General features: G+C 33.6%; 1 protein-coding gene across 1 annotated transcript; it reads right to left on the bottom strand.

The window, feature by feature from the left end:
- Nucleotides 1-3,493: 3,493 nt before the first annotated feature.
- On the bottom strand, nt 3,494-4,342 carry LOC112027312 (uncharacterized). The gene has a single exon (XM_024059991.2). The coding sequence runs from the start codon at nt 4,340-4,342 to the stop codon at nt 3,494-3,496; it is 849 nt and encodes a 282-aa protein (XP_023915759.2).
- Between the last annotated feature and the right edge of the window lie 21,907 nt (nt 4,343-26,249).

Genomic DNA, 26,249 nt, shown 5'->3' with positions numbered 1-26,249 from the left:
GGTTTTTTTTTTTTTTTTCTTTTTCTTTTTGTTAAGGAAAGGCTCCAGACGTGCATCCACGTTTTGTTTTGTTTTGTTTTTTTTTTCTTCTTTTTGGTGGTGCTGTTGTTGTTCTTTTATATTTATTTATGACAATTATCAAGTTGAATTTAATTCTAAAATGTAGTGTTTTGATCCTAAAATTTAGTAATGTAGTACACATCCATAATAAAAAGTTAAAAATGGTTTATATTTAAAATTTAGCAACTACCTTTTTTTTTTTCTTTTACGGTAAAAGTCTCACAGTTTATTTGTTTATTTATTTATTTATTTTTGTGTAAAAAGTTTCACAGTTATCAATTTTTGTTTAATCCAAAAATTTAATTTTTTAGTCCTAAAATTTAGCCACTTACTACACATCCATAACAAAAGTTAAAAAGAGATTAAATTTAAAATTTATCAACTTCCTTTAAATTTGAGAAAAGGCATGTAATTTTTTTAATGTAGTAAATTAATAATTATAAAAAAAAATGTAAATTGAATTTCACATAGAATTATACAAATGATAAATATAGTTTCTGTTAAAAAAATAAATAAATAACAATTTCTTAGATAACAACTACTTCATGTGAGATTTGAATCTCACCTGAACTTATCTAATATTCCATTCCAATGCCTCCTCAATGCAATCCAATAAATTTGTGCATACGTCAATCTCAGCGAGATAAAAGAGCTACAGTTAAATATAAGGTTATCATTATTTTGAATAAACCAAGTATATTAATTTTTTTTTTTAAAAGAGTAAATTATAATTAACAGTGGCTTTGAATGACTCTTTTTGTCCACAAACACTTTGAATGACTTTGAATTACACTTTGACTTTGAATGGCTTCGGGAAAATAAACCCTTTTTGTGATTTTTAGTTAAATGAAGGAAAACAAAGAAAAAGCCTTATATCCAGTTCCTATATAAAATAAATAAATAAAAAATCCTTGAAAAAAAAATATAAAAGTAAAAAGAAAACAATTTGTGTTATGAGGGATTACAAACTCAAAACATGTTTCAGTTCTACAACTTACACGCCAAACAAAGTTAAAATAAAAAAATAAAATCGCTTTTAAAGAAAACAAAGTTAAATTAAAAACACACCCCAGCAAACTGTCTCCAAAACCAAGAGCCACTCGTTCCATTTTAAGAAGTAAGGTGAAACACCACGAACAAAAGTGCCCACAAATATGAGAATCAAGCACCATATTTTCACCAATACCAATATACTACCAAGTAGCGTAATCCCCTTAAATATATATATATATATATAAAAGAAAATTTCTATAATAAAAAAAGTTTGTATTTGATTCTACGACAAAATAAATAAAAAGAGCCCTTACCAATATACTTTCTCAAGCAAAGCAGCCAGTTCAAGCACAAACGGGTAATAAGCAACCGTCAAAAGAGCCCTTAGCAATATACTTTCTCAAGCAATGCAACCAGTTCAAGCACAAATGGGTAATAAGCAACCGTCAAACACCCTTAAATACTTTGTAGCCATGGCAGGTAAGAACTAAAAAAAAAAGTCAGTGATAAACAAAACAAAACAAAAGAAACAGAAACTTGCAAAAGATAGAACCTGAAAGCTGTTGGAGCCTTTAACAAAGTCTGTTAAAATTGTTTAGAAACCAAATCTGAAAGTAGAAGAAGAAGAAAGGAGAATGTAGAACTAAACTGAATGTCTTTAATCTAAAGATAAACTGAATGTCTTTAATCTAAAAAAGAGAAACTGACAAAGTGTATGTGAGTTTGTAGGCCTTAAAGTATAAGAGTTTTAATTTACATATTTNGGGTTTTTTTTTTTTTTGGTGATTAGAAAATGTAGTAATCCCAAATTTTAATAAATGCTCTAAATTAACCCTTATCCAAAAAATGGAAGAGCCTCTGAGCACGCACATGAGCGCGTGCTCAGAGGCTAGTATTCCATAATTATTATATTTTTTTGCCAATTTTGTTTATGTAGTAATCAACGTGTTATTAATTGGAAGATAATGGTATAATTTAGTATTAACCTGTAGGGGGAGGACAAAAAGATCCATTGAATAAATCTTATAAATAGTGCATATAATGAAAATGCATAATGAAATCGTAACAATAAAACTATTTACAAAATACATGAGGTGACCTTTACAAAAGCTATTATGAAAATTTGATGGATCAATGTAGAAAAGTGAAATACTTACATCAGGTAAAACTATAAAATAATTCACTACATCTGAAACATGGAATATGTGAACTTATTAATATTATGCCGGCTATGGTGGAGAAGTTGGTGGAGCAATGTTATTTGTTCCACATTCTAATTGTTTTCTAGCAGCATTTGCCATGAACCTATGATACAAAATGTGTGTGTCTGTGTTATTAATAGAGACTTTAAAACATACATAATAATGATAAGTACAATAAACATCAAGCATAAACTTGTGAAATGAAATATTTAAACTAACCTTGTGATGATATTGCATAGCTCCATGTATGTGAAATGGTCTACTTCAGCTTGGGACTTGAAGAACTATCATTTAATTACCAATTTTTTTAAAAAAAAAAATTTATATCCAAACTATGTGATTAAGTATTTTTTTTTTTTTTTTTAATTTTAAAAAGTAGATGTTGTAATGATTTGTACCTGCTTTATTATTGCATCGTCCTTCACTCTTATTTTCTGTTTGTCTTTACTGTTTTGGATGTTGAAAATTGCATCGTCCTTAGTTTTTTTTGTTCGTTTATTTTTTTTCTCATGGATGTTGGAAACCACATTGTCCTTGATTTTAATTCTTCATTTGTCTCTGTTGGCAGGAGAGTTAGAGATCACTTCGTCCTTCATTTTTCCTTTTTCTTTATTCTTATGGATGTTGGAAATTTGATTGCTCTTGACATTGATTTGTTGTTTGTCTTTGTTCTTGGAACTTCAAAATGAAGAAAAAAAATTGTTTGTATATTAAGACTATCAATTAGTTATTTTCCTATTTTAAAAAATAGCTTAACATACCTTTCCAATTCTTGTGACTCTAAAACTCGTTTCACTTCTTTCCAAAGCTCTTTCTTGTCAACTCGAATAGTGAATCCCCAACCAGGTGAATAAATTTCCAATTTTTGAACCTAACCCATACGCAGCATGACATTTTTCTTAATATTAATTTTGATAAAATAATAGAAAGGGATGCTAATTAAAGATATCATTAAAAAGAAATATACCTTGTTATCAATGGCCTCCATGTTTAATATTGAATGATCATCCTTCCAATTCTCCCAATGAACAATAGGAACAGCATGCACTCCATTATTTAGCATAGTGGACTCAATCCTCACATTTGAGTTGGGCATCCTTCCTATTACCAATTAATTGTATACATAAAAAATATCAAGATTTAAAATATTAAAACGTAGACTACACAACCATTAAAATTTGTAAATTATTAAAATAAATCTATATGTAAGACAGTTCTTTTCAGTTGTTAATTAATACCTATGATGAAGGGAACAAAACATCTTTATACACAATATTTCTTGTGTGAACACCTTCCTCCTCAGGTATTCTTCCTTTTTGCACCAATAGTTTTGTGGTGGATTGGGAGACTCCCCTTGACAACGCCACATATAATTGGCCATGACTAAAAACATGATCAGGAAGATAAATTCCAACATTTGGAATTGTCTGACCTTGCGCTTTGTTTATTGTAAGTGCAAAGCTCAAACGTACAGGAAATTGTCGTCTGATCATTACAAATGGTAGGTGTACATTTTCTGTTGTCTTCAAAGGGATTCTTGGCAAAAAAACACGTGTACCCACATATTGTCCAGTCAAAATTTCAGCGTCAATTATGTTGTTAAAACATCCATGGCATATCAATCTTGTACCATTACATAATCCGGCTTTTGGATCTATATTGCGCAACAACATAATTGGAGCACCCTTTTTCAGCCTTAATATATGTGGTGGTAAACCCCCTGGAGATATAGAATTTAGGAATTCTTGTTGATATAGATGTTGCGTATCTCCTTCAACCTCGTCAAAAGAATGTAACATAAACTCATCTCCTGGAAACTGAGAAATTATCTTTGCATTAAGCTGTTCAACATCATCATTTATAGGTGTTAGCAAAGCCCTATCAACCATATACCTTGCATCATTGGCATGTTCTTGCAAACTTTGGAAAACTTGATCAATCAAGTTGTATATAGAATGCTGACCCTCCCATTGCATTGTCATTGAAGGTGGTAGTTTAATCAAATCATTCATTATAAATGGTTCATTCCCATCATCGATGTGTTGTATATACTTAGCAAACTCTTCATCATTAATAATTATAGACATTTCTCAAAGTTTTACAAAGTTTCTCTGACCTAGGGCTCCACGAAACCCTAGCCGCCAGTAGAATACGTGCCTGCTCTTTGAGTGAGGCTTGCTTGTTTTCTCCTTTATCGAGTGAGGCTGGTGTAGTGTCTGGTCATTTACGTTTTTTCAGCAAGTCTAGTGTTCTCAGTAAAACTGGTATGGAGACTTTGTCCAACATGTGGGAGAAGTTCTCGTTGACTGAATCAGAAGGTGACAAATATCAAGTGCTGGACAGTGGTTCTGTAGGGCAGTACTTGCTTGCTGCAAGATTTTTTACGAGTCGAGTATTGAACATGGAAGCCGTTGCGCGGACTTTTAAACTCCTTTGGCATACTAAAAAGGGTTTCGAGGTTCGAGAAATGGGTGACCACAAGGTTTTGTTCGTTTTTTCAGATGCTTCGGATGTTGACAAAGTTCTATTAGGGGAGCCGTGGTCTTTTGATAAATCTCTGGTAGCTTTGAAGAGGGTACAGCGGCACACTGACTTGAAGGGTCTAAAGTTCGAATCCACAAGTTTCTGAATACAAGTCCATGATCTGCCTCTGAACGGTATGTCTTTGGGAGTAGCTAAGGATATTGTTTCAACGGCAGGAAAGGTGATTAACTGTAAGGCAGAGGATGAGGAGTATGTGGGGGGAAATTTCATGCGAGTTAGGGTCAGTATAGATCTTTCAAAACCACTTTGTCGAGGTCGAAAACTTGGATTGAGCAATGGGGAGGAGAGCTGGGTTAGTTTTAAATACAAGCGTTTGCCAAATGTGTGTTATTGGTGTGGACGATTGACTCATCATGATAAGGAATGTTCTCTTTGGCAACAGAGGAAGGGCACTCTGAAGGAAGGGGATCAACAATTTAGATCATGGCTACGGGTAAACACTCCAAATTTTTCCAAGAAAACAATAGTCCGGGTTGAAGGGTTTGAGGAAAGGGGAGATGATAATACACGGCAGGAACCAAGTCACAGGCAAACTGCATCAGTAGATCAGGTGGGTTTGGAAACTGAACTGGACTGCAATGATCACGTTGATGAACGTAATGAGCAAGGAGATGTTGGGGGGAATACAGTGGACAATATGAGGGAGCATGCCGAAGAGCAGATGGGTCCGGATTCCACTACTGCTGGTCCTGAGTTGATTAGGCCGATGGATGGGTTTACTCCAAATAATATAGTGGTGCAATCCAGTCAGGTTTTTCAGGCACAAGTGGACGCTATTGATGAGGATTTGGCTCGTTATGATACAGTGGAAGAGGGTGGAGGGTGTGCCTTAAAGGTTCAGTCAGGAGGGGTGGGTTCTAAGGTGGTAGGCTCGGCAAAGTTTCTAACAAACTTGTTTACTCAGACCGAGGCACGCAGAAATATTCTAAGGACTTCCAAGCACAGCCAAATGGTTCGGACTTCAACTTCTGAGCCTATTGCTAGCTGTTTAGCAAAGAGAATGAGGTCAGATTTGGAGGAGGATGGGACAGAGGGGTCTGAATGCAAGAAGAAGAGGGTAATTGGTTTTGATAATCCAACGGTGGAGGCTGCTGAGCAGCCCCGCCGACAGCTATGAAACTCTTAGCATGGAACTGCAGGGGGCTTGGGAACCGTCGTGCAGTTCAAGAGCTTGTCGATATTGTACAAGCACAAGATCCCATGATTGTGTTTTTGTCAGAAACATGGTCAAATAAGGAAAGGATGAAATGGATTCGGGATAAGATATTTTTTGATGGGTGTTTTACGGTACCTACTGAAGGGAGGGGAGGTGGCTTGGCTCTTCTTTGGAAAGCAGGAGTTAATGTATGGGTAGATAGTTTTTCTAAGTATCATATTGATTCTGTTATTCATGGTGGTTCAATTCAGGCGTGGAGATTGACCGGGTTTTATGGAGAGCCTGATACTAGTCTTAGGAGTGAGGGATGGAACATGTTAAGAATGCTAAGCTCGAAGCCGCTACTACCTTGGTGTTGCTTTGGTGACTTTAATGAGTTAGTGGAGGTACATGACAAACGAGGTGGACCACCTCGAGCTCATCATTTGATGCAAAATTTTCGGGAGGTTTTGGATCATTGTGGTTTTGTGGATTTAGGTTTTTCGGGACCGGAATTTACCTGGCATGGAAGACGTGGTGGGGAGCTGATTTGGGAAAGATTAGATAGAGGGGTTGCAAATTATGAGTGGTTGGCTAGATTTCCTACTGGGAGGATTAAGCATTTGAATTGTTTTACTTCAGATCATCGGCCGATTCTTCTATCCTTGGATGCGGGTGGGGAGCACAAAAAATGGAATAGGAAGCCTTTTCGTTTTGAGGCAATGTGGGTGTCAGATTCTGGATGTCGTGATGTGATCACTAGAGCCTGGGATTGTACTCCTGAGGGTACTCCTATGTTTGTTACTGCATCAAAGATGAAAAGATGTAAACAAAGTTTAAAACTTTGGAGTCGAGAGCACTTTGGCAATGTTAAGAAGCGCATAAAGGAAGTGAAAGACAGGTTGTGGAGGGCTGAGGATGATTCGGCCAGGTCTGGGAATTTTGAGGAGGTTGAGTGTTTAAAAAGGGAGTTGCATGTTCTGTATGATAAGGAAGAGAAAATGTGGCAGCAGCGGTCTAGGGTTTCATGGTCGCAACATGGTGATCGTAACACAAAATTTTTCCATGGTTCTGCAACCCAAAGGAAGAGGAAGAATTTCATTAAGGGAATGCGGGATGGGAATGGGGTGTGGCAAGAAGGGGATGAGGTAGTTTCGGCCATGCTTGTGGATTTTTATTCCCAACTCTTCTCCTCCTCAAACCCTCAGGATTTGGATCGGATTTTGAGTGGGGTTCAGCCTGTGGTATCTGATGCAATGAGAGCAGATCTTGATAAGCCTTTTTCTAGTGAGGAGGTTGGTCGGGCAATTAGGGAGATGGCCCCACTAAAAGCACCAGGTCCGGATGGCATGCCACCTCTTTTCTTTCAGACTTACTGGACTGAAGTAGGTATGGATGTTACTCAGGCTGTGCTATCTTGTTTAAATTCTGGGTCTATTCTGAAATCTATTAATCATACTTTTATTGCTTTGATTCCAAAAGTCAATAATCCGGAGAGAGTATCTGATTTTAGACCTATTAGCCTCTGTAACGTAATCTATAAGATTATAAGTAAGGTGATTGCCAACCGCCTTAAGCCAATGCTTAACTCAATCATTTCAGAGACTCAAAGTGCTTTCATTGCAGACAGATTGATTTCTGATAATATTTTAATTGCTTTTGAATCTCTACATCATATGAAGACCAACTGCACAGGGAAAAAAGGTTTTATGGCCATGAAGATTGATATGAGCAAAGCTTATGATAGGGTGGAGTGGTGCTTTCTTAAGCAAATCCTCCTTAAAATGGGTTTTCAGGAGTCATGGGTGGCTTTGATAATGGAATGTGTTACCACAGTGTCTTATTCTATCCTGGTAAATGGTGAACCGAAAGGCATGATCAAACCTTCCAGGGGATTGCGACAAGGAGATCCCCTTTCTCCTTATTTGTTTCTCTTTTGTGCGGAGGGGTTGATTGCTCTTCTGCGGCAAGCAGCGGCTGCTGGTGATATCCATGGGTTCTCTTTGTGTCGAAATGGGCCTAAACTAACCCACCTATTTTTTGCAGATGATTGTTTGATTTTCTGTAGGTCTACCCTGGAAGAATGTGCTAAGATCCAAGAGTTGCTTGCTGTGTATGAGGCTGTTTCAGGTCAGATGATTAACAGGGAGAAAACAACCTTATTTTTTAGTAAGAGCACAGCTACGCAAGCTCAGGAGGCTATTAAAGTGGCACTGAATGTCCCGGCCATCCAGCATTATGAGAAGTACCTGGGATTGCCTTCTTTTGTTGGTAGAAACAAAAAGGCCTGTTTCACACAGATTAAAGAACGGATTTGGGCTAGAATGCAAGGTTGGAAGGAAAAGCTGTTGTCTCAAGCTGGCAAGGAAGTGATGATCAAGGCGGTGGTCCAATCTATACCGGCCTACTCTATGGGTGTTTTCAAGCTTCCGGTTGGTTTATGTAAAGATATTGAAGCAATGATTCGTAAGTTTTGGTGGGGTAGTGGTGACTCGAAGAAAATCCATTGGGTGAAGTGGAGTTCACTTTGTTCCTCAAAATCAATTGGAGGGATGGGCTTTCGGGATCTTCAGAAGTTTAATAATGCAATGCTAGCAAAACAAGTGTGGCGTCTTATTCACCAAAAAGATACCCTTCTTTTTAAAGTGTTTAGTGCAAAGTATTTTCCACATGGTTGTGTTCTTGATGCTCCTATTCACCCAAAATGTTCCTATGCATGGAGGAGCATTTTGCAAGCTCGTGATGTAATTAATCAAGGAGCAATTTGGAGAGTTGGGAATGGGGAATTGATCGACATTTGGAGGCATAGGTGGCTGCCTAACCTGCATCATAGCAGAATTATTTCTCCGCGGACCAATATCTCTATTAATCGGGTTTGTGAGCTTTTTATTCCCCACACAAAAATCTGGGACCCGGGTAAATTGGAACTTTGTTTTTTGCCTTGGGAAGTTGAGATTGTTAGACAAATTCAGGTTTGTATGGATGGGGTGGAGGATGTGTTGATATGGCCGTTGACGGCAGATGGTGAATATAGTGTTCGAAGTGCCTATCATTTTCTTGTTACTGCTGAGGACTGTCTTGCGCCTAGCTCATCCTCATTGCCAAATGATCATGCTGTATGGAAGAAGATTTGGAAGATGAAGGTCCCCAATAAAATCCGGCACTTTATCTGGCGTGCAGCGAAGGATTCGCTTCCTACAAAGGTGAACTTAAAGGCTCGGCATGTACCTGTGGATGATGTTTGTGAGGGGTGTGGAGATTATTCGGAGTCGACAATGCATTCCCTGTGGCTGTGTGATCAAGCTCAGGCAGTTTGGATGTCAGGCCCAGAGTTTCAGTTTTTGATCCGGAAAGGATGCAGGACGTTTATTGAACTGTTAGAGCACTTGTTCAAAGAAGGGTCGGGATTACAGGTGGCTGTGTTTGCCACGACTTGCTGGTGTCTATGGGAACGACGGAACAGGATGAGAGTGTGTCAAACCTCATGGCAGATTCATGAGATTGAAGGCCGAGCACGTATGATGGTCAGTGAGTTCTGGAATGCGAATGAACAGGAGCAGCAACGGTCTTTGCGTCGCACTCAAGCTCGTCGGTCCCCCCCACCTGCTAGTACTTACAAGGCGAATTTTGATGCTGCGTTATTTGATGAGCTGGACTGTGCTGGACTTGATGTGGTATCGGGATCATTCAGGCCACGTTATTGCTGCATTAAGTCAGAAGATTGGCCTACCCCGTTCAGTGGAGATGGCTGAAGCCTTGGCTACCAGACGAGCTGTGGAATTTGCCAGAGAACTCAGCCTTTTTGATGTCATAGTGGAGGGTGACTACTTGCAGGTTGTGAGAGCTTTAAGCGCTTCTGGTGGCTGCAATACTTTGTATGGTCATATAGTCAATGAGACTAAGAGGTTAGGGGCTGGTTTAAGGTATTGTAGTTATCAGCATGTTGGTCGGGAAGGAAATAAATTAGCTCATTGTTTAGCTAGGAGAGCAGCTTCAGCTGCAGATATTGATGTTTGGGTAGAAGATCTACTTGGGGATTTGGACGTTGTGTTCCAATCCGACTTGTCTTAATTTGTCCTTTTTCTTTAATAAAACTACGCTTACATTCTTCTCAAAAAAAAAAAAAAAAAAAAACTCTTCATCGTTAACAGACCTCATATTCTGCTTCAAATGTAACACTTTGACGTCTTTCCATAATGGGGACTTGACTATGCATGCATCAATCATTTCTACCTTTGTACCCTTTGGAACAACCGGAAGTACTTGACGAAAATCTCCCCCCAAAATTAGCACCTTCCCACCAAAAGGTAAATTTTCTTCCATAATATCTTTAAATGTTCTGTCTAAAGATTCAAGTGCACGTCGATTTACCATTGGGGCTTCATCCCAAATAATTATTGTGGCACATCTAATAAGTTCAGCTAAGTCTGATTGTTTACTTATTGAGCAAGTAGATGAAGCATTAGGAGTTAAAGGAATCTTAAACCTGGAATGCGTTGTTCTTCCACCAGGGAGTAATGTTGCTGCTATGCCAGATGTAGCTGTGGCAATTGCAATGTGACCGGCTTTTCTCAAGGTTGCTAATATTGTTTGATACAAAAATGTTTTCCCAGTTCCTCCTGGCCCATCGACGAAGAATATCATGCTTTTCTTACGATCAATAACTGTTATGATTGTCTCATATGCAACTCTCTTATCATTATTCAACTTCTCAATTAAAGTGAGTTCTTCATCTACATTAGGAACAGTTAGCTCATCTTGTATGAGTCTTGGTACAGTTGAATCATTATCACATTCTCTAGTTGAAATCGGCAAATCATACTCTGTGATGTGTTTTCCATGTTGCAAGAGCAACGTCTCTAAATCATTGAGAAGTTTATTTGTACGACGTGTCTCTGTTGTAACAGATGTTGATTGGTAATCTTCTGCCATATATAGGTAGAACTCATTCCACAATTCTCTTACTCCAGTTGGTAGACAAAATACCAATATTGTTGCAAACAATCTTCTTAAAGCTGACGGCATTCGAATGTCTCTTGCTTCAAGCAAACACTGTCGTATGCTATTATCATTCTCTAGTAAACCCCTTTGTTCAGCAGCTTGCTTAAAAGTTGGATAGGTTATCCCATTGACAGTCAATAAATCATCAAATCATGTTGGCCCCTTGACATGATTAAGAAGAACACGCAGATTGAACTTCTCTCCATCAAATGGTGAAACAGTATATATCCTGCCCACTACTTTTTTATGAGATCTTCTTCGTGTCCATGTCTTGTTTTTATAATCCCAACAATAATGCTCAGGGAACTCTCTATATAAATAATTTCGTGCATTATGATCAGTCATATTCATATAAAAAAATTCAGTGAGCATTGTCTTTTTACTTCGCTCCAAAACATTAGCAACAGGTTCATGTGGTCTAAAACGTACCTGTTGTCTATCTGGAAGATGAATTTGCAAACGAAAAACGGCAGGGTACATTTGATACATAGGAAAAGAAAATATCTTCCAACATGCCTCTAAAGCACATACCCATCTTGCATCAATGTACTATTGGACCTTATCATAATTTGGGCCTGGTCTAACTTCCATGGAGACACGATCTGGGCCTTTATACACATATTTATATAAGTATTTTACACTCTTGATACTGCAACATATTTCAACATTAATATGGCAATTATATTTCAACAGTAACCAAGGATTATATGGAACAACCCAAGTGTTGTCTACCATAATCCTGCAATGATTATTCAATGGAACAGGATTATTAGTATCATATCGTTTGTAAACAGGATATGAGTCATTGCCTTGGTAGGTTTCAGGCGAGAAAGGCTTTGGGTATCCTTTTTTACATCGCCCATTTTTTATGCACGGTGATCTTGGATTTTGTACTCCACAAGGACCATGTATCATATGCTTTAGTACAGCTTTATGTAACTGAGGTTGTTCCTCCTTACACGGTATTTCTGCTTTAACAACTCGATCGTAATCCTCTGGATTATGTAATTTATCATCTTCATCGAGAATTATAAGCATGTATGCATGTGGTAAACCCCTTTTTTGGAACTCAAAGACTTGCACATATACAATAACTCTTCTGAGAACCCCCTTAACCACAATATAATCTTTCAATTCTTCAAATTTTGATTTGAAAACTCTTGCAAGCAAGTCTGGACGATCTTGTGCGGTTTGTGCAGGTAAAAGCTCATTTTGAATTTCTTCCCATCCTAGATTACACGTCATTGTGATGAATAAATCTGGTTTCCCAAACTTTTGAACCAATGACATTGCATCTTGAAATCGTTGGATCATATCGCGCGGGCTTCCCACAAATGATGAAGGTAGAATGGTTCTATGTCCAACATTTCCTAAATATAAGATGAAAAAGTTGGGTCATTAATAAATATTGATACCAATTTTCCATTAATAAAGTAATGTAAATTTCAAGTGTAAAGTTTACATTACCAGTATCACTCTCTCCTTCATGGAAAGCATCTTGTAGGCCTTGGTACAGATCTGCCCTAATAGAATCTTGATTGTGCTTAAACCACCTAAGCTTGTGTGTTTCAATTTTTACATAATTATCAACAATATACTGTTGTGAAAGGTGTCCTCCATACCAAATCATTGATAGAGCATCGTCGCGAATCTTGGACATTAATAAAAATAGATGTAGGTTCAGTTATTTTATAATGTAAGCAGCATTTTGAAGTAAAAATTTTTTTGAAAATAACAAAACTATTACCTGAAAGATGTATGCATAATAATCACGACATGACACTTTAGTTCTATTAGTGTCACGTGTGTTGATATCCCATCAATATGTTCCAAATGGGAAAAGTATTGGGTACTACAATGGATCATAATATCCTGCTGTATCTTGAACATTGATCAAATTACCACCAAACGTTTGAACCAAAATATCTCTACCACTTAAATGACCAGCTTCTTCTCCTCCTACAATAATAGCTGCCACTTGGGAAGCACTGGGAAGGCAATATTGAGGTTGGTTTAGAGGTTGTTCTTTAATGAGGAGTTTACATTGATGTAAATTTGGACTTCGAGATAGTTGACAAAATTTCTCCACAAATGGGTTATGAATGTCTAAAATCCTTTGAATAAGTCGCACAATATCTTCATGAGCTTCTACAGATTGAGACATTCTGCGTTGTATTTCAAGATCGGTGTCGTAGATATACAATTTTAGGTGTCGTACACTTAGAGGTGTATGTGGTAAAAGACTACCAATTCTATGATAGATGGCACCTTGGGCACGAAATGTATATATTCCTCGACTATTCAAGGCCATGCTTTCATCCACGTGCACACCCATTGAGGTAAATGCAAACATGTTGTTGTAAAACCGTATATATTGCCTAAAATGTCTGCCCCGTGGCGTTTGCTCACAAATGAGCTCCCTAAATTCAGGACAAATTGGTATGTTGGGTAAGGATATTTTTCCATCCTTGTAACACATCGAGGATGTCTCTCGATGGAACAAACGGGCATTACAAAAGCAACATGTCTTTGGTTGTGGTAGTTGGTACCTAATGGTCTCTATACCTTCTTTAAAATCCTTTGCACAATTGGATCTACCTCGCATAAAATTTATTACATGTGCAGTACCATCAAACATGTTGTCAACACCTAATTTTTATTTTAAGGAAAAAATTAGTGATAAAGAGTGTTATGATAGTTGTGAAAGAAAAAATTAAAATTGTACCAAATATTATGTTGTGAAATAAGCAAAATATTAATAATGTTTCGAATATACAACTTGTTAACAAATAAAAAAATTGATAATGATAAACATGTAAATTGAAATTAAAATGGTGACATTGAGTAACAAACCTTGTTCTCTGTAGCCATCCCCGTGATTTTGATCATTTAGATTTTCAACTTCTTCAGTTCTTTCTACACCTACAATGTAATTATAGAAAATGCTCAATTGGTGAAATTATATATAAAAAATAATGATGAAAGCTTTATAGAAGAATATAAACATGAAATTGAAGATAAAAATGGTGACATTGAGTGGTGAACCTTGTTCTCTATAGGCATCCCCTTGGTTTTGCTCAACTATATTTTCAACTCCTTCAATTTTTTCTGTAACTGCAATGTATTTATATAAAATGCTCAATTGGTGTAATTACATATAAAAAATAATGGTTAAAACTTTATCAATATATTATATAAAACTTACTAGTATTAACAGTAGAATTTATATGACTTGGTCCAGCCTCAAAGTCATTTGCCATTATAGTTGGATAGGTTGGAGGGAGACCTAAATTTAATATTATAAACAGTGACTTAGTATCTTTGTATACATTGACATACAACTAACATGCCAGAAACTATGGATTTTCTCAAAATAATAAGATTCCAAGCAATGAAGAATGTTTAAAGATACAAAACTATAATCTCACCACTGACTTCTTGCATAGCCCTATGCTCAACTTGCATATTGCGTGCCAAGTTACAAATATGTGTAAGGCGACGACTTTGTCTATTCTCGTGATTAGGTGGTATTAGTGATGGGTTTGTTGATGTTGAATTAGAATGTACAACATCTTCTTCATTTAAATTTGCTGGGCCTCCCACTAAAATGTGATCACCACCCAAAGTTTGTTGTCTTTGTCTTGAGTAATTAGCATGGCGTCTTGCCAATCGAATATTTCTGCTTTCATTGTCTTCACATTGTCTTCTCAAGCGAGCATAATATCTCCATCGTTCTCGACGACGTTCTATGTCATCGGTATTCACCATCGCTGTATTTTGCGAACTCATTTTTACATAAAATAAAATTAAATTTATAGTGGTCGTTGCGCATACATACACAATAATCAATAGATTTTTCTGTGTCACAAATAGGGTGTATTAAAACCTCAATAAAGTAAATTAATTTTGAACAAATTAATCACATGTAAGAATTGTAATAATATGTGTAATTGTAATAAATTTTTAATAAAATAGGAGAAATAAGTTACACTTCTTAAAATTATTAAATTATTATTTTAGTTAGAAGTTTTGAGAATATATTTAAATTTAGGCTATGATTTGTTAGATCAATATGATGAAAATATAATTTAGAAAATGTTTAATTTATTTCACAGAATCATTTATAGTTAAAATTAGATTAAATTATCCGTACTCATTTCACACGCTTAAAAAAAAAAAAAAAAACCATGCCATTTTGGTTAATTTGGATGAGAAAATAATGTGTCTGATTGTAATTTTATGTGTCTGTGTGTAAAGGTAAGAGAGAGAAGAAGTGGCTTAGTGAGTTTAGAAGTTGAGAGTTGTGGAGGTGATGATTTAAAGGATTTGAATGTACATTTAATTTCTTACTTTACCGGATATAAATATAATATCAAACAAATATGCAAAGAGGCACCAAAGTCAGAAAAGAAAAATATTGTTGTTTTACGTTAAAACTTTTTTAATCTCTTATTTACTAAAGTGCCCTTAATTATCCATAAAAAAAATACTCTTAATTACGTGGGACATACTGATACATGGCTTGCATTTTTGGATTGGGATTTGGATGCTTCTACTAATTTTTGGGTAAAAGTTAATTTAAAGCATTTATTATAATTTTGGATTACTACATTTTCCAATCACAAAAAGAAAAAAAAAAAAAAGAAAAAAACGTAAGGGTGTGATGAAAAATTATTTCACCGCACATAATACTCATCAATGGCCTGCATGTTCGATATTGCTTGATCATGCACTCCATTATTTAAATAGTACATTTTCTATGTACTATTTTAAAAAATCGCACTTTAAATTTAGACCAAAGCATTAAACTAAGTATATTCTCCTCTTTTAATTTAATCTTTAATTTACTTTTTGAATTAAATAATACGTTTTTTTTAATGAAAAATAAAATCGTTTTTACTGTTTTCTCTTTTTCGAAAATTCAAAGTATTTGCATCTTGTACTTTGTCCTTTTTATTTATTTATTTATTTATTTATATATATACATCTATCGATGTACTAACCATGTACTATTTTAAAAAAATCCCACTTTTTATCCCACGTTAAACATCTCACGTTTTCCTTTTTTTTTTTTTTTTTTTAAATCTCTTCCATATTTTGGGAGAAAAAAAAGACTCCTACTATAAAACTATTACTATAATTTCTCCATCCATATCCTTATATTTAGGCACTAACATATATGATTTTGAAAGAAAAGAAAAGGCTAAATTTTAGGGAAATTTAAAAGATTAAGGTGGGGAATTGGTGTGACCGTATCCTTATTTAAAATTTTATCAAAAAAAGAAAAAGTACATGTTTGAAAAAATTCCATGTTCTATCCATGTACTATTTTAAAAAATCCCACTTTCTATCCCACGTTAAACATCTCAAGTTTTCCTCTCTAAATTTTTTTTTTTTTTTAAACCTTTTTGGTGTTGTTGATGTTGTACTTTTTTTCAAATTTTATATATGACAATTATCATTTTTTGTCTAATCCTAAGATGTAGTTTTTTTAATCCTAAAATTTAGTCGTTTACTACACATCCATAACATAAGTAAATAAAAGTTTAAATTGAAAACTTTATGGCAAAAGATACACGTTAATTGTATACAAAAGAAATATAGTTTCTATTACAAAAGAAATTTTTTAGAACACTTTCTTAGATAACAACCACGTTATGTGAGGTTTAATACATATAATAATTCTTGTAAAGTCTCTCACCCGAACTTATCTAATATTCCATTCCAATGGCTCCTCAATGCAATCCAAAAAATTTGTGCATACGTGAACCTGAGAGAGATAAAAGAATTAGGGTTAAACCAAGAATTAAAAAAAAAAAAAAAAAAAACTTTAATCAACAAACCAAAGTTAGTGTGCGTGAGATCTCAGATTACTATGTTTGCCAAGTATTTAAAAAAAATAATTATTAATGAAGGATGAAAATTACATTGGTACATCAGAAATGACAGCTTGCATAAACTGAGCAAACGAATCTTCCAACCAATTACGATCATCATTAATAAAAACAGCATATTGCTAACATTATGCAACACTATTAATTTGGGTGGAAGAAAGCAATGAAGAAACAAAATGTATATAAATAGCAAACTGAGCAACACAGTTGTTTCAAAGATGCCAACATCAATAGCAAACTGAGCAACGTAATATGAAGCCTATAATGAAGTGTCCACATTCCACAATGCCTTGAATTGCAGAGCAACTCTATGGAGGACCTACAATAATCTTAAACCACATAGGATGCAGAGGAGTCCATTGAGTTGAATCCAACACATGCACCTGAATCATTGTCAAATCCCCACCTATTCCCACGCAATCCACATTCAAATACTATCCCACGTTCTTTTTTTAAAAAAAAAAAACTACCTCGGCCACCCCAAAAAAAGACACTCCAGTACACCAAAAACTCCCCACGTTCATCAACGAAAAAAAAAAAAAAAAATCTCCATGTTCAAATAAAAAACTCTTCCAGCAAAACCTTTAGTAATTCAAGTAAAAAAAAAAAAAAAACTAAACACACACTCTATCAAATATCTACCCACATTCCTATTGGAAAAAAAGGTTTTTTTTTTTTGAAAAAAAAAAAAAAAACACTCCCAGTACACCAAAACACTCCCCACGTTCATTAAAAAAAACTTCTCAGTAGTTGAACTTCTCACAAACACAAATGCATAATATTTATTTTTTATTTTTTTAAACTTCACTTTCTTACTCACGTTTAAAATTATTCAGTCACCACCAACGTTTCAAAATTACATTTAAAAAAAAAAAAGAATAGACTTGTAGAACTCAAGGTTGCTACATACCTAAATAAAAAAAATAAAAAAGTTTAAAAACATATACATTCAATCATCACCAACATTTCAAAATTACATGTAAAAAAAAAAAAAGAGAGAGAGAGTTAACATGATACATAAAAAAAAAAAAAATGTAGAAATCAAGGTTGCTACATACCTAAATAAAAAAAATAAAAAATTTAACTCCAAAAACATATACAATGATGTTAAAAAAAAAAAAAAAAAAACTTTCTTCAGGTTTAATACCTATAATAATTCTTGTAAAGTCCCTCACCCGAACTTATCTAATATTTCATTCCAATGACTCCTCAATGCAATCCAAAAAATTTGTGCGTACGTGAAGCTGAGAGAGATAAAAGAATTAGGGTTAAACCAAGTATTTAAAAAAAAAAAAAAAAAACCTTTAATCAACAAACCAAAGTTAGCGTGCGTGTTATTAAAGATAATAGCATAAGTTTGTTAGAGTTTGTGTTTGATTTAAATTTTGATGAGATCATTTTTCCTAAAAATCTTATTAAAATTGTTCAAAATAAAGATACATATCTAACTCCCTACAAAATTAGACAAATTTATGTTAGTTTTCAAAGCAAACTCACTTCACTTTCGTTACTCACGTTTGAAATTATTTAGTCACCACAACATTTCAAAATTACATTTAAAAAAAAAGAGAGTTAACGTGTTACATAAAAAATAAATAAATAAATAAAAAGAAAAAAAGAGAGAGAGAAAGAAAGAAGTAGAACTCAAGGTTGCTACAAACCTAAATAAAAAAATAAAAAAATTTCACGCTAAAAACATATACATTTAGTCACCACCAACATTTCAAAATTACATTTAAAAAAGAAAAAGAAAAAAAAAGATAGTTAACGTGATACATATAAAAAAAAATACATTTAGTCACCACCAACATTTCAAAATTACATTTATAAAAAAAAAAAAAAAAAAAAAAGATAGTTAACGTGATGCATATTAAAAAAAAGAAGAAGTAGAACTCAAGGAAAAAAGAAAACTTTCTTATAAAGAAAAAAAAAGACTTAACGTGATACATATAAGGAAAAAAAAAGTACAACTCAAAGAAAGTCAATCATAAATAAACAAAAGAAAAGAAAACAAAGAAGAACTTGCAAAAGATAGAACCTGAATATTTGTTAGAGCCGCCGAGAGAAAATATCTTTAATTTGAAGAAAAAGAAGAAGATGTAGAGCTAAACTAAATGTCTTCAATTTGAAGAAGAATGAGAGATAGAAAGTGAGATAGAAACTGCAAAGCATACGTGAGTTTGTGAGTTTGTGGGTCTTAAAGTGTAGAAGTTTTAATTTACATATCCATCCCCGTTGTTGAAAACTTGTAAGTGGGTATGATGAGGGTATTTAGGCATAAAAAAAAAAAAAAGGAAAGTGCATTTTTACCGGAATGTCCTTTAGTTTTGTTTCTACTTAAATATAAAGATGTAGGGGCATTTTTGAACTAAAAATTGTGGAATCCAAACAGTGGAAGCCCCTTAAATAGTAGTATAGATGAGAGATAGAAAGTGAGATAGAAACTACAAAGCATACGTGAGTTTGTGAGTTTGTGGGTCTTAAAGTGTAGGAGTTTTAATTTACATATTCATCCCCGTTGGTTGAAAACTTGTAAGTGGTATGATGAGGGTATTTTAGGCATAAAAAAAATAAAGGAAAGTGCATTTTTACCGGAATGTCCTTTATTTTGTTTCTACTTAAATATAAAGATGTAGGGGCATTTTTGAACTAAAAATTGTGGAATCCAAACAGTGGAAGCCCCTTAAATAGTAGTATAGACAAGGTCTCAATTATGTTATCTTTGAGAGTAATTTTAATGCCACAATTTGTGGCACAACTTGCTCATGTAGCGAGTTGTGGTTGGTGAAGGGTGATGATGGGACACTCCTCCACATGTGGCGAGTTGTGCCACAAGTTGTGGCACCAAACTTATTCTATATTTGAAGTAGATTTTCAAGTCGCTATCTCTGCCATTATTTACAAGCATTCTTCACAGTAGAATGTGAAATTTGTACGAGTAATTTTAGTTCCACATAAAATATCATAATTTTTATCACAATTATCTAATTTGAATTACTAACATTATTTGTAGCTACGAGCTAGCATAAAATCCTTTTAAACATTTTTTGTTGGTTGAGATTTTTGTCTTTTGATACACCCTAAGCGAAGCCAACTCTTATCAATAACCTTGCTACTTGGGCTGTTTCATGTTCTGACTGTGAGCCAAGCTTGAGATGGGTTGGTCCCTTTTCCATTTTGTTTTCTCTCTCTCTCTCTCTCTCTCTCTCTCATAAACAATGAGCTATATAATAAGACAAACTGTTTAGGCACATAACAAAAGTTACAAAACAATTGAAAGGATAATCTCTGGTTCTTAAAACAATGGGATTCCAGTAATATCATCCCAACCGTAATATGTGGCCAGGGACGGACCCTGGTGGGGCCTAGCCCCCGGGTCCATTTTTTTTTTTTTTTTTTTAGTAATTGAGTCTCTTTTTCATTTTTGTATTTGAGTCTCTTTTTTCCAATTAGTTTAACTAGTCTAATTCAAATAATAACTACCTAACCTAAAAACTTAACGAAAACAATAAATATATTCACAATGAAGATTGTATTTTAGCAAAAAAACTATTTTACCATCAAAGAACAAAAAAAATTATGTGTTATTTGCAACTATAGTAAACTAGTATAAATATCAATTAACTGTAACAAGTTGTTAAAAATAAAATACAATATTTTATTTAGATTATATCTCTTCCTTCAATTAAAAAACTCAAATTCTCTCTCTTCATTATTATTTTAATGAGTTGTTTATATTATTTTAAACGAATGGATAAAAAAAAAATAGAACATTTGATATTGGGTATATTATAAACTGAGGTAGTAAAATAGATAAAATAGTTTTTTGAGGTATTAAAAGCTAAAATTTTTAGCACCACCATTGTAAATTTTCTAACATAAAAAAAAAAATAAATAAAAAAACTCCTAGCCAGTCTAGCATTAAAAAAAAAAAATTGTTTTTATCTTTGTTAGTAGATGATTGCATCTTAATGTATTTAGAAATAACAATTTTGTGTATTTATAATTTTTTAATACCATATGAATGTTTATTTGGAGTTTTTTTTTTTTTTTTTCTTTATACTCTAACCCCTACTAGCTTAAAATCTTGGGTCCATCACTGCATGTAGCCAAAAACTGGGTCAATTATCATAAAGCATTTCCTTCCTGTAGGGGTTAGCTCTCCTATTTGCCAAAAAGATCAGCACACCTATTTGCCTTGGAATAGACATACTTAATTGTTCCGGCAAAAAAAACACATACTATCTGCATGTAGCCAAAAACTGGGTCAATTATCATAAAGCATTTCCCTCCTCTAGTGGTTAGCTCTCCTATTTGCCAAAAATACCAGCACACCTATTTGCCTCGCAATAGACATAATTGTTCTAGCAAAAAAAAAGACGTAATTGTTATTAGTATGTAACTCCGTGCTTATGCACAAGTACATTTATAACCAATCACAATTACACACACAAATATATATATATATATATAATTTAGAATCTAATTGAATCTAGATTTTTTTATTTTTACACCCAATAATTCACTTGCCACAAAAATTAAAAGATTAGATGAGACATATGGTACAAAATTGAATCTCAAATAAAATTCAATTTAGAATTTATTTGAATTTAGATTCTTTGATTTTTGCATCTAATAATTCACTTGGCACACAAATTTAAAAATTAGATGAGACATGTGGCTCAAAATTTGACTCCAACTTAGAATTTAATTGGATGAGACACATGGTGCAAAATTAGACATAATTTAAAATCTAATTGGATCTTGATTCTTCAGTTTTTGTACCCAATAAATCACCTGCTACAAAAATTAATAAATTAGATGGAACACATGGCACAATATTCAACTTCAATTCAAATTCAATTTTGAATCTAATTAAATTTAGACTCTTTGATTGTTACACCTAATAATTCACTTGACACGTGAATTTAAAAATTATATGAGATATATGGCACAAAATTATACATGATTTAGAATCTAATTGGATCTAGACTCTTTGGTTTTTGTATCCAATAATTTACTTGCCACAAAAATTAAAAAATTAGATGGACAAATGCCACAAAATTCAACTTCAATTCAAATTCAATTTAGAATCTAATTGAATTTAGACTCTTTGATTTTCGCCTCTAATAATTCATTTGACACGCAAATTTGAAAATTATATAAGACACATAGCACAAAATTAGACATGATTTAGAATCTAATTGGATCTAAACTCTTTGGTTTTTGCACAGAATAATTCACTTACCACAAAAATTTTTTTTAAAAAAATTAGATAAGACACATTGCATAAAATTTAACTTCAATTAAAATTCAATTTAGAATCTAATTGAATTTAGACTTTTTGATTTTTGTACCTAATAATTCACTTGACACACAAATTTAAAAATTAGATGAGACACGTGATGCAAAATTAGACTCCAATTTAGAATTTCATTGAATTTTCTCTGAGATTTTGATAAGTACAAGACTGCTTTCACCACTCCCTTTGAACATTATGAGTGGCACACACACACACACACACACACACATATATATATATATATATATAGATGTGCCACTTTTTTACTATTACATTCCTGACAACAAAGACAGGGTGGAGGCTTTGGCTCTTTTTAAGATTGTGCCTGAGATTAGAGTTTAAAGTCAGCTTATTTTACTATAGCTTATTTTTGCTACTATTCATGGGTCTCATTACACATTTTTGTACTATTCATGAGTCCTATTATATTATTTTAACTATTTTTTTTTTACCTTTATGTATAGTTTTTTCAGCAAAATGTTTTCAGTTTTAACTAAATAAGCTGTTCTCAAATAGACCCTAAATATGCAAGGAGCATAATGCAATATATTTTCTATTCACATCCCTAACAAATTAATCAATAATTTAAAAATAAGTCTTTCTATTATCTTTTTTTAATATTTAACAATTGGTATGTAAAACTTTATTATTTACTTTAAATTATATTCAAACTAAAAGTCTATTATAAAAAATTTCTAAATTTAAATCCCACACAACAACCCATGTTTTCTTTCTTAAGAAAAACTCATGTTTTGACTAAGGGATAAGATCTAACAATAATTTAAAACAAATTTAAATTCTATTCAAATTAAAAGTCTATTATAAAAAATTTATAAACTTAAACATCCCACACAACCCACGTTTTTGTTTTTGTTTTTTCCTTAAGTTGCATCTTATTAAATTAATATTTTATTAGGATGTTAAGTTACAAAACTTTTAACTAAGGGATAACATTTAACAATAATTCAATTTAGATAAAATTTATCATCTAAGTCTTAGAAATTTAAATTCTATTCCAACTAAAATTCTATTATCAAAATTTTCAAAACTTTAAACTATAAAAATAGATAAACACTTATAAAGTCTAAACTCTAAACAATTAGAACTTAAAGTAAATTTTTAATTAAAATTTTTTTACTTATTTTATAATTTATTATTACTATTTATAAATAATTTAGTTTTAATTATTTTAAATACAGAGAAAAAAATACAATGAACAAATTTTTTAAATCTAAAAACACATTTTTCAAATAAAAAAAAAATCATCTACTGCCCCTACATTTGGGGGCCTTAACAATTGCATTATTCTTTCCCATGCGTGTACAAGAAATTTATCGGAAGAGTGGCGCTTTCAAATGTTATTGGCCTAGAAACAATTTTTAAGACATTGAATTGGTCCCCCTCAGAAAAAGAAAAAAAAAAGAATTGGTGTTCCTACTTATGACTAAACGTTTTTTTTTTCCGTTTTTGTGAGAGAGATTACAAGTTGAGAACACGTTTGTTTGTCTAAAGTCTGAACTCAAATGATGGGAAAACATAGCTATAGTGGCTAATGATTATGCATGTATTTCCATTTTCCACCCAAATTATAATAATAAAATCAACAAATTGGCAGGCGCAAGAACCCTCTACAGCCAAGACCATGTCAAAGGAAAATTGCAAACACAATATCTATGATTTTATAAGTAATGTTGACAGTTCTTATTCTTATTGATATCCACATTTAAAACATAAAATGAATCATGTGTGAATGATATAAAATAAGAAGAACTGTATGAGAATTAATGCCAAAGTTATATTTTCCCAAAATAAGCAATCATTCGAATGTGTTATTCGGGGCAATGTGTATGTGTAAGCAAGCAAAGTTTGTTCCAATTGAGAAAGCGCAAAGGACAACAAATGAGCTCCCCACAAACCATTGGGGATGGTAGGGTTGGTAATGCTGAAGCCTTCCTCAAATTCTCTTAAGGGAAGGTGGATTAAAGATCTAATTGGTTCACAAGGAAGCCAATTGTCTAGCCAAAAGCATCCCCTACTTCTCAAAGGTTTCTCCCTTGGATGATGGCTTTCCAAGTGTGTGAGCTATTATTAGGTTTCTTGGTCATCATAAAGGAAGTGTTGGGAAGGATGTTAGTGACACAAAACCTTTTTTGATCTTTCCCCCTTTCTGTGAAGGGATTTGGATCTGGTGCAATAGTTAACGTGTTTCGCTTATTATTGCTACTATTCATATGTTTTACTACACTTTTTGATACTATTCACGGGTCTTACTGTATTCACGTGTTTCACTTATTTTTACTACTATTCATAGGTCTCATTACACTTTTTACTACTATTCATGAATCCTACTGTATTCATGTGTTCTGCTTATTTTTACTACTATTCATAGGTCCTACTGCACTTTTTGGTACTATTCATAGATCCCACTGTACTTTTTAATACTATTCATGAGTCTTACTGTATTATTTAACTAACTTTTACCTTTATTTGTAGTACTTTCAACAAAAAGTTTTCAATTTTACCTAAATAAACTGTTCTCAAATGAATACTTAGGATTATTGCATTATGCAATTACCACATGTATGCAAGATGTTAAAGTTAACATGATAATCTTATTTATTGTTTATTTATTTGAAGTTTTTACTCTATTAGCTTTTACATCGCATACATGTGATAATTGTAACTATTGCACCAAATCTTAACCGGCTATGAACTCCATCTCCCACAAAAGAAAGACAGATAAGTATTATCAATTAATACTCACTAAAGTTATAGGTGTCAAACAATGAAAAGTTGTCATGGAATATAAGTAGATTGCGTACTTTACTCTTAAGTCTTAAACAGCTTCCACCTAAAAAGCCTGAAAGTGTTATACTTTAAGGTACAATTGTTAGCATAACTTTAGGTTGGCTAGTCCTCTTCGAACTTTTCTTCTTTTCTATTTTATTTTTATTTTTTTTTATCTTGGAAAATTCACAAAAAGAAAACCTAAACAGTAACCAGAACGAAATTGGAAATTAACCATAAAAACCCAACTATGTAGTTAATAGTCACTAGTTTCAAACTATATTTTTTACTAACATTTCGAGTTTAAGAGACTCGATTTAGGGACTATAAATCGAGTTTTAAAGGGTCGATTTTTATGTCTTGATCGGGTCTGAGTTGGCACTTTTTTCACGTGGCATCCACATGGAAATCGAGTTTCAAAAGCTCGATTTATAAGGCCATATATAATGCCAGCCCAACACAGCAAAGAAACAAATCAGAAATCAGAGCAAAAAAAAAAAAAGCTGAAGAAGAAAGCCCCAGGCAGCGGCGACCCAGGGCAGGCAACGGCGACCAGGCCGCGCAAGGCCCAGGCCGCGCGACCAGGCCTCGCGACCCAGGCTCGCGCGCCGCCTGGGCTCGCGCGAGGCCTGGCCGCGCGAGCCTGCCGCCTGGATCGCGCGGCCTCTATCTCTCTCTCTGATCTGATCTCTCTCTCCCTCTCTGATCTGATCTGGTGAGGTGTCTTTCTCTTTCTCTCTAATCTGATCTTTCCCTGATCTGGTCTTTCTCTCCCTCTCTGATCTGATTTGGTGAGGTGAGGCGCGGCTGAAACTTGAAATTTTTCGAAATTTTTTTTGGTTTAGAAATCGAGTCTTTTGAGACTCGATTTCCACGTAGTCGCCACGTAAAAAAAAATGCCACATCAACCCATGAAAATCGGTTCTCAAAAACTCGATTTATAGGCCAAAATCAACCCTATTATACTCGAGATGCTACTATGTTATATACTTTTCAAACCGGGCCAACTAACTATAAAGTTTGATATTTATGCTTAGTTACCCAGATTCCCCAGTAACCAAAGAGACAATAGAGGTCAGAAATAAAAATAAACTGGACGTACACCACCAGTGGCGAAGCCAAAAATTTAAGTTGGGGGGCAAGATTAAAAGACAAGATTGAAAGTAAAAAATTAATCTAAAAAAATTAATCAATATTAATAACAAAATAAATAAACTACCATATGATAATGTAATTGTCATACAGAATCTAACATAAAATGTAAATTTTAATTTATTTTTTTACACCTAGTTTATTTTACTCAATTGCCCTCAACGATTTTTCATATTTAA

This window comes from Quercus suber, unplaced genomic scaffold, assembly GCF_002906115.3.
Source record: "Quercus suber isolate HL8 unplaced genomic scaffold, Cork oak 2.0 scaffold_594, whole genome shotgun sequence".
Classification (NCBI taxonomy): Eukaryota; Viridiplantae; Streptophyta; class Magnoliopsida; order Fagales; family Fagaceae; genus Quercus; species Quercus suber.
Note: the sequence above shows the minus strand (reverse complement) of the source record. Positions and strands in the feature narration are given on the sequence as shown.

Bases quoted from the DNA above. Each gene is read 5' to 3' on its own strand.
- LOC112027312 (XM_024059991.2), bottom strand. From the start codon at position 4,342: ATGTCTATAATTATTAATGATGAAGAGTTTGCTAAGTATATACAACAC.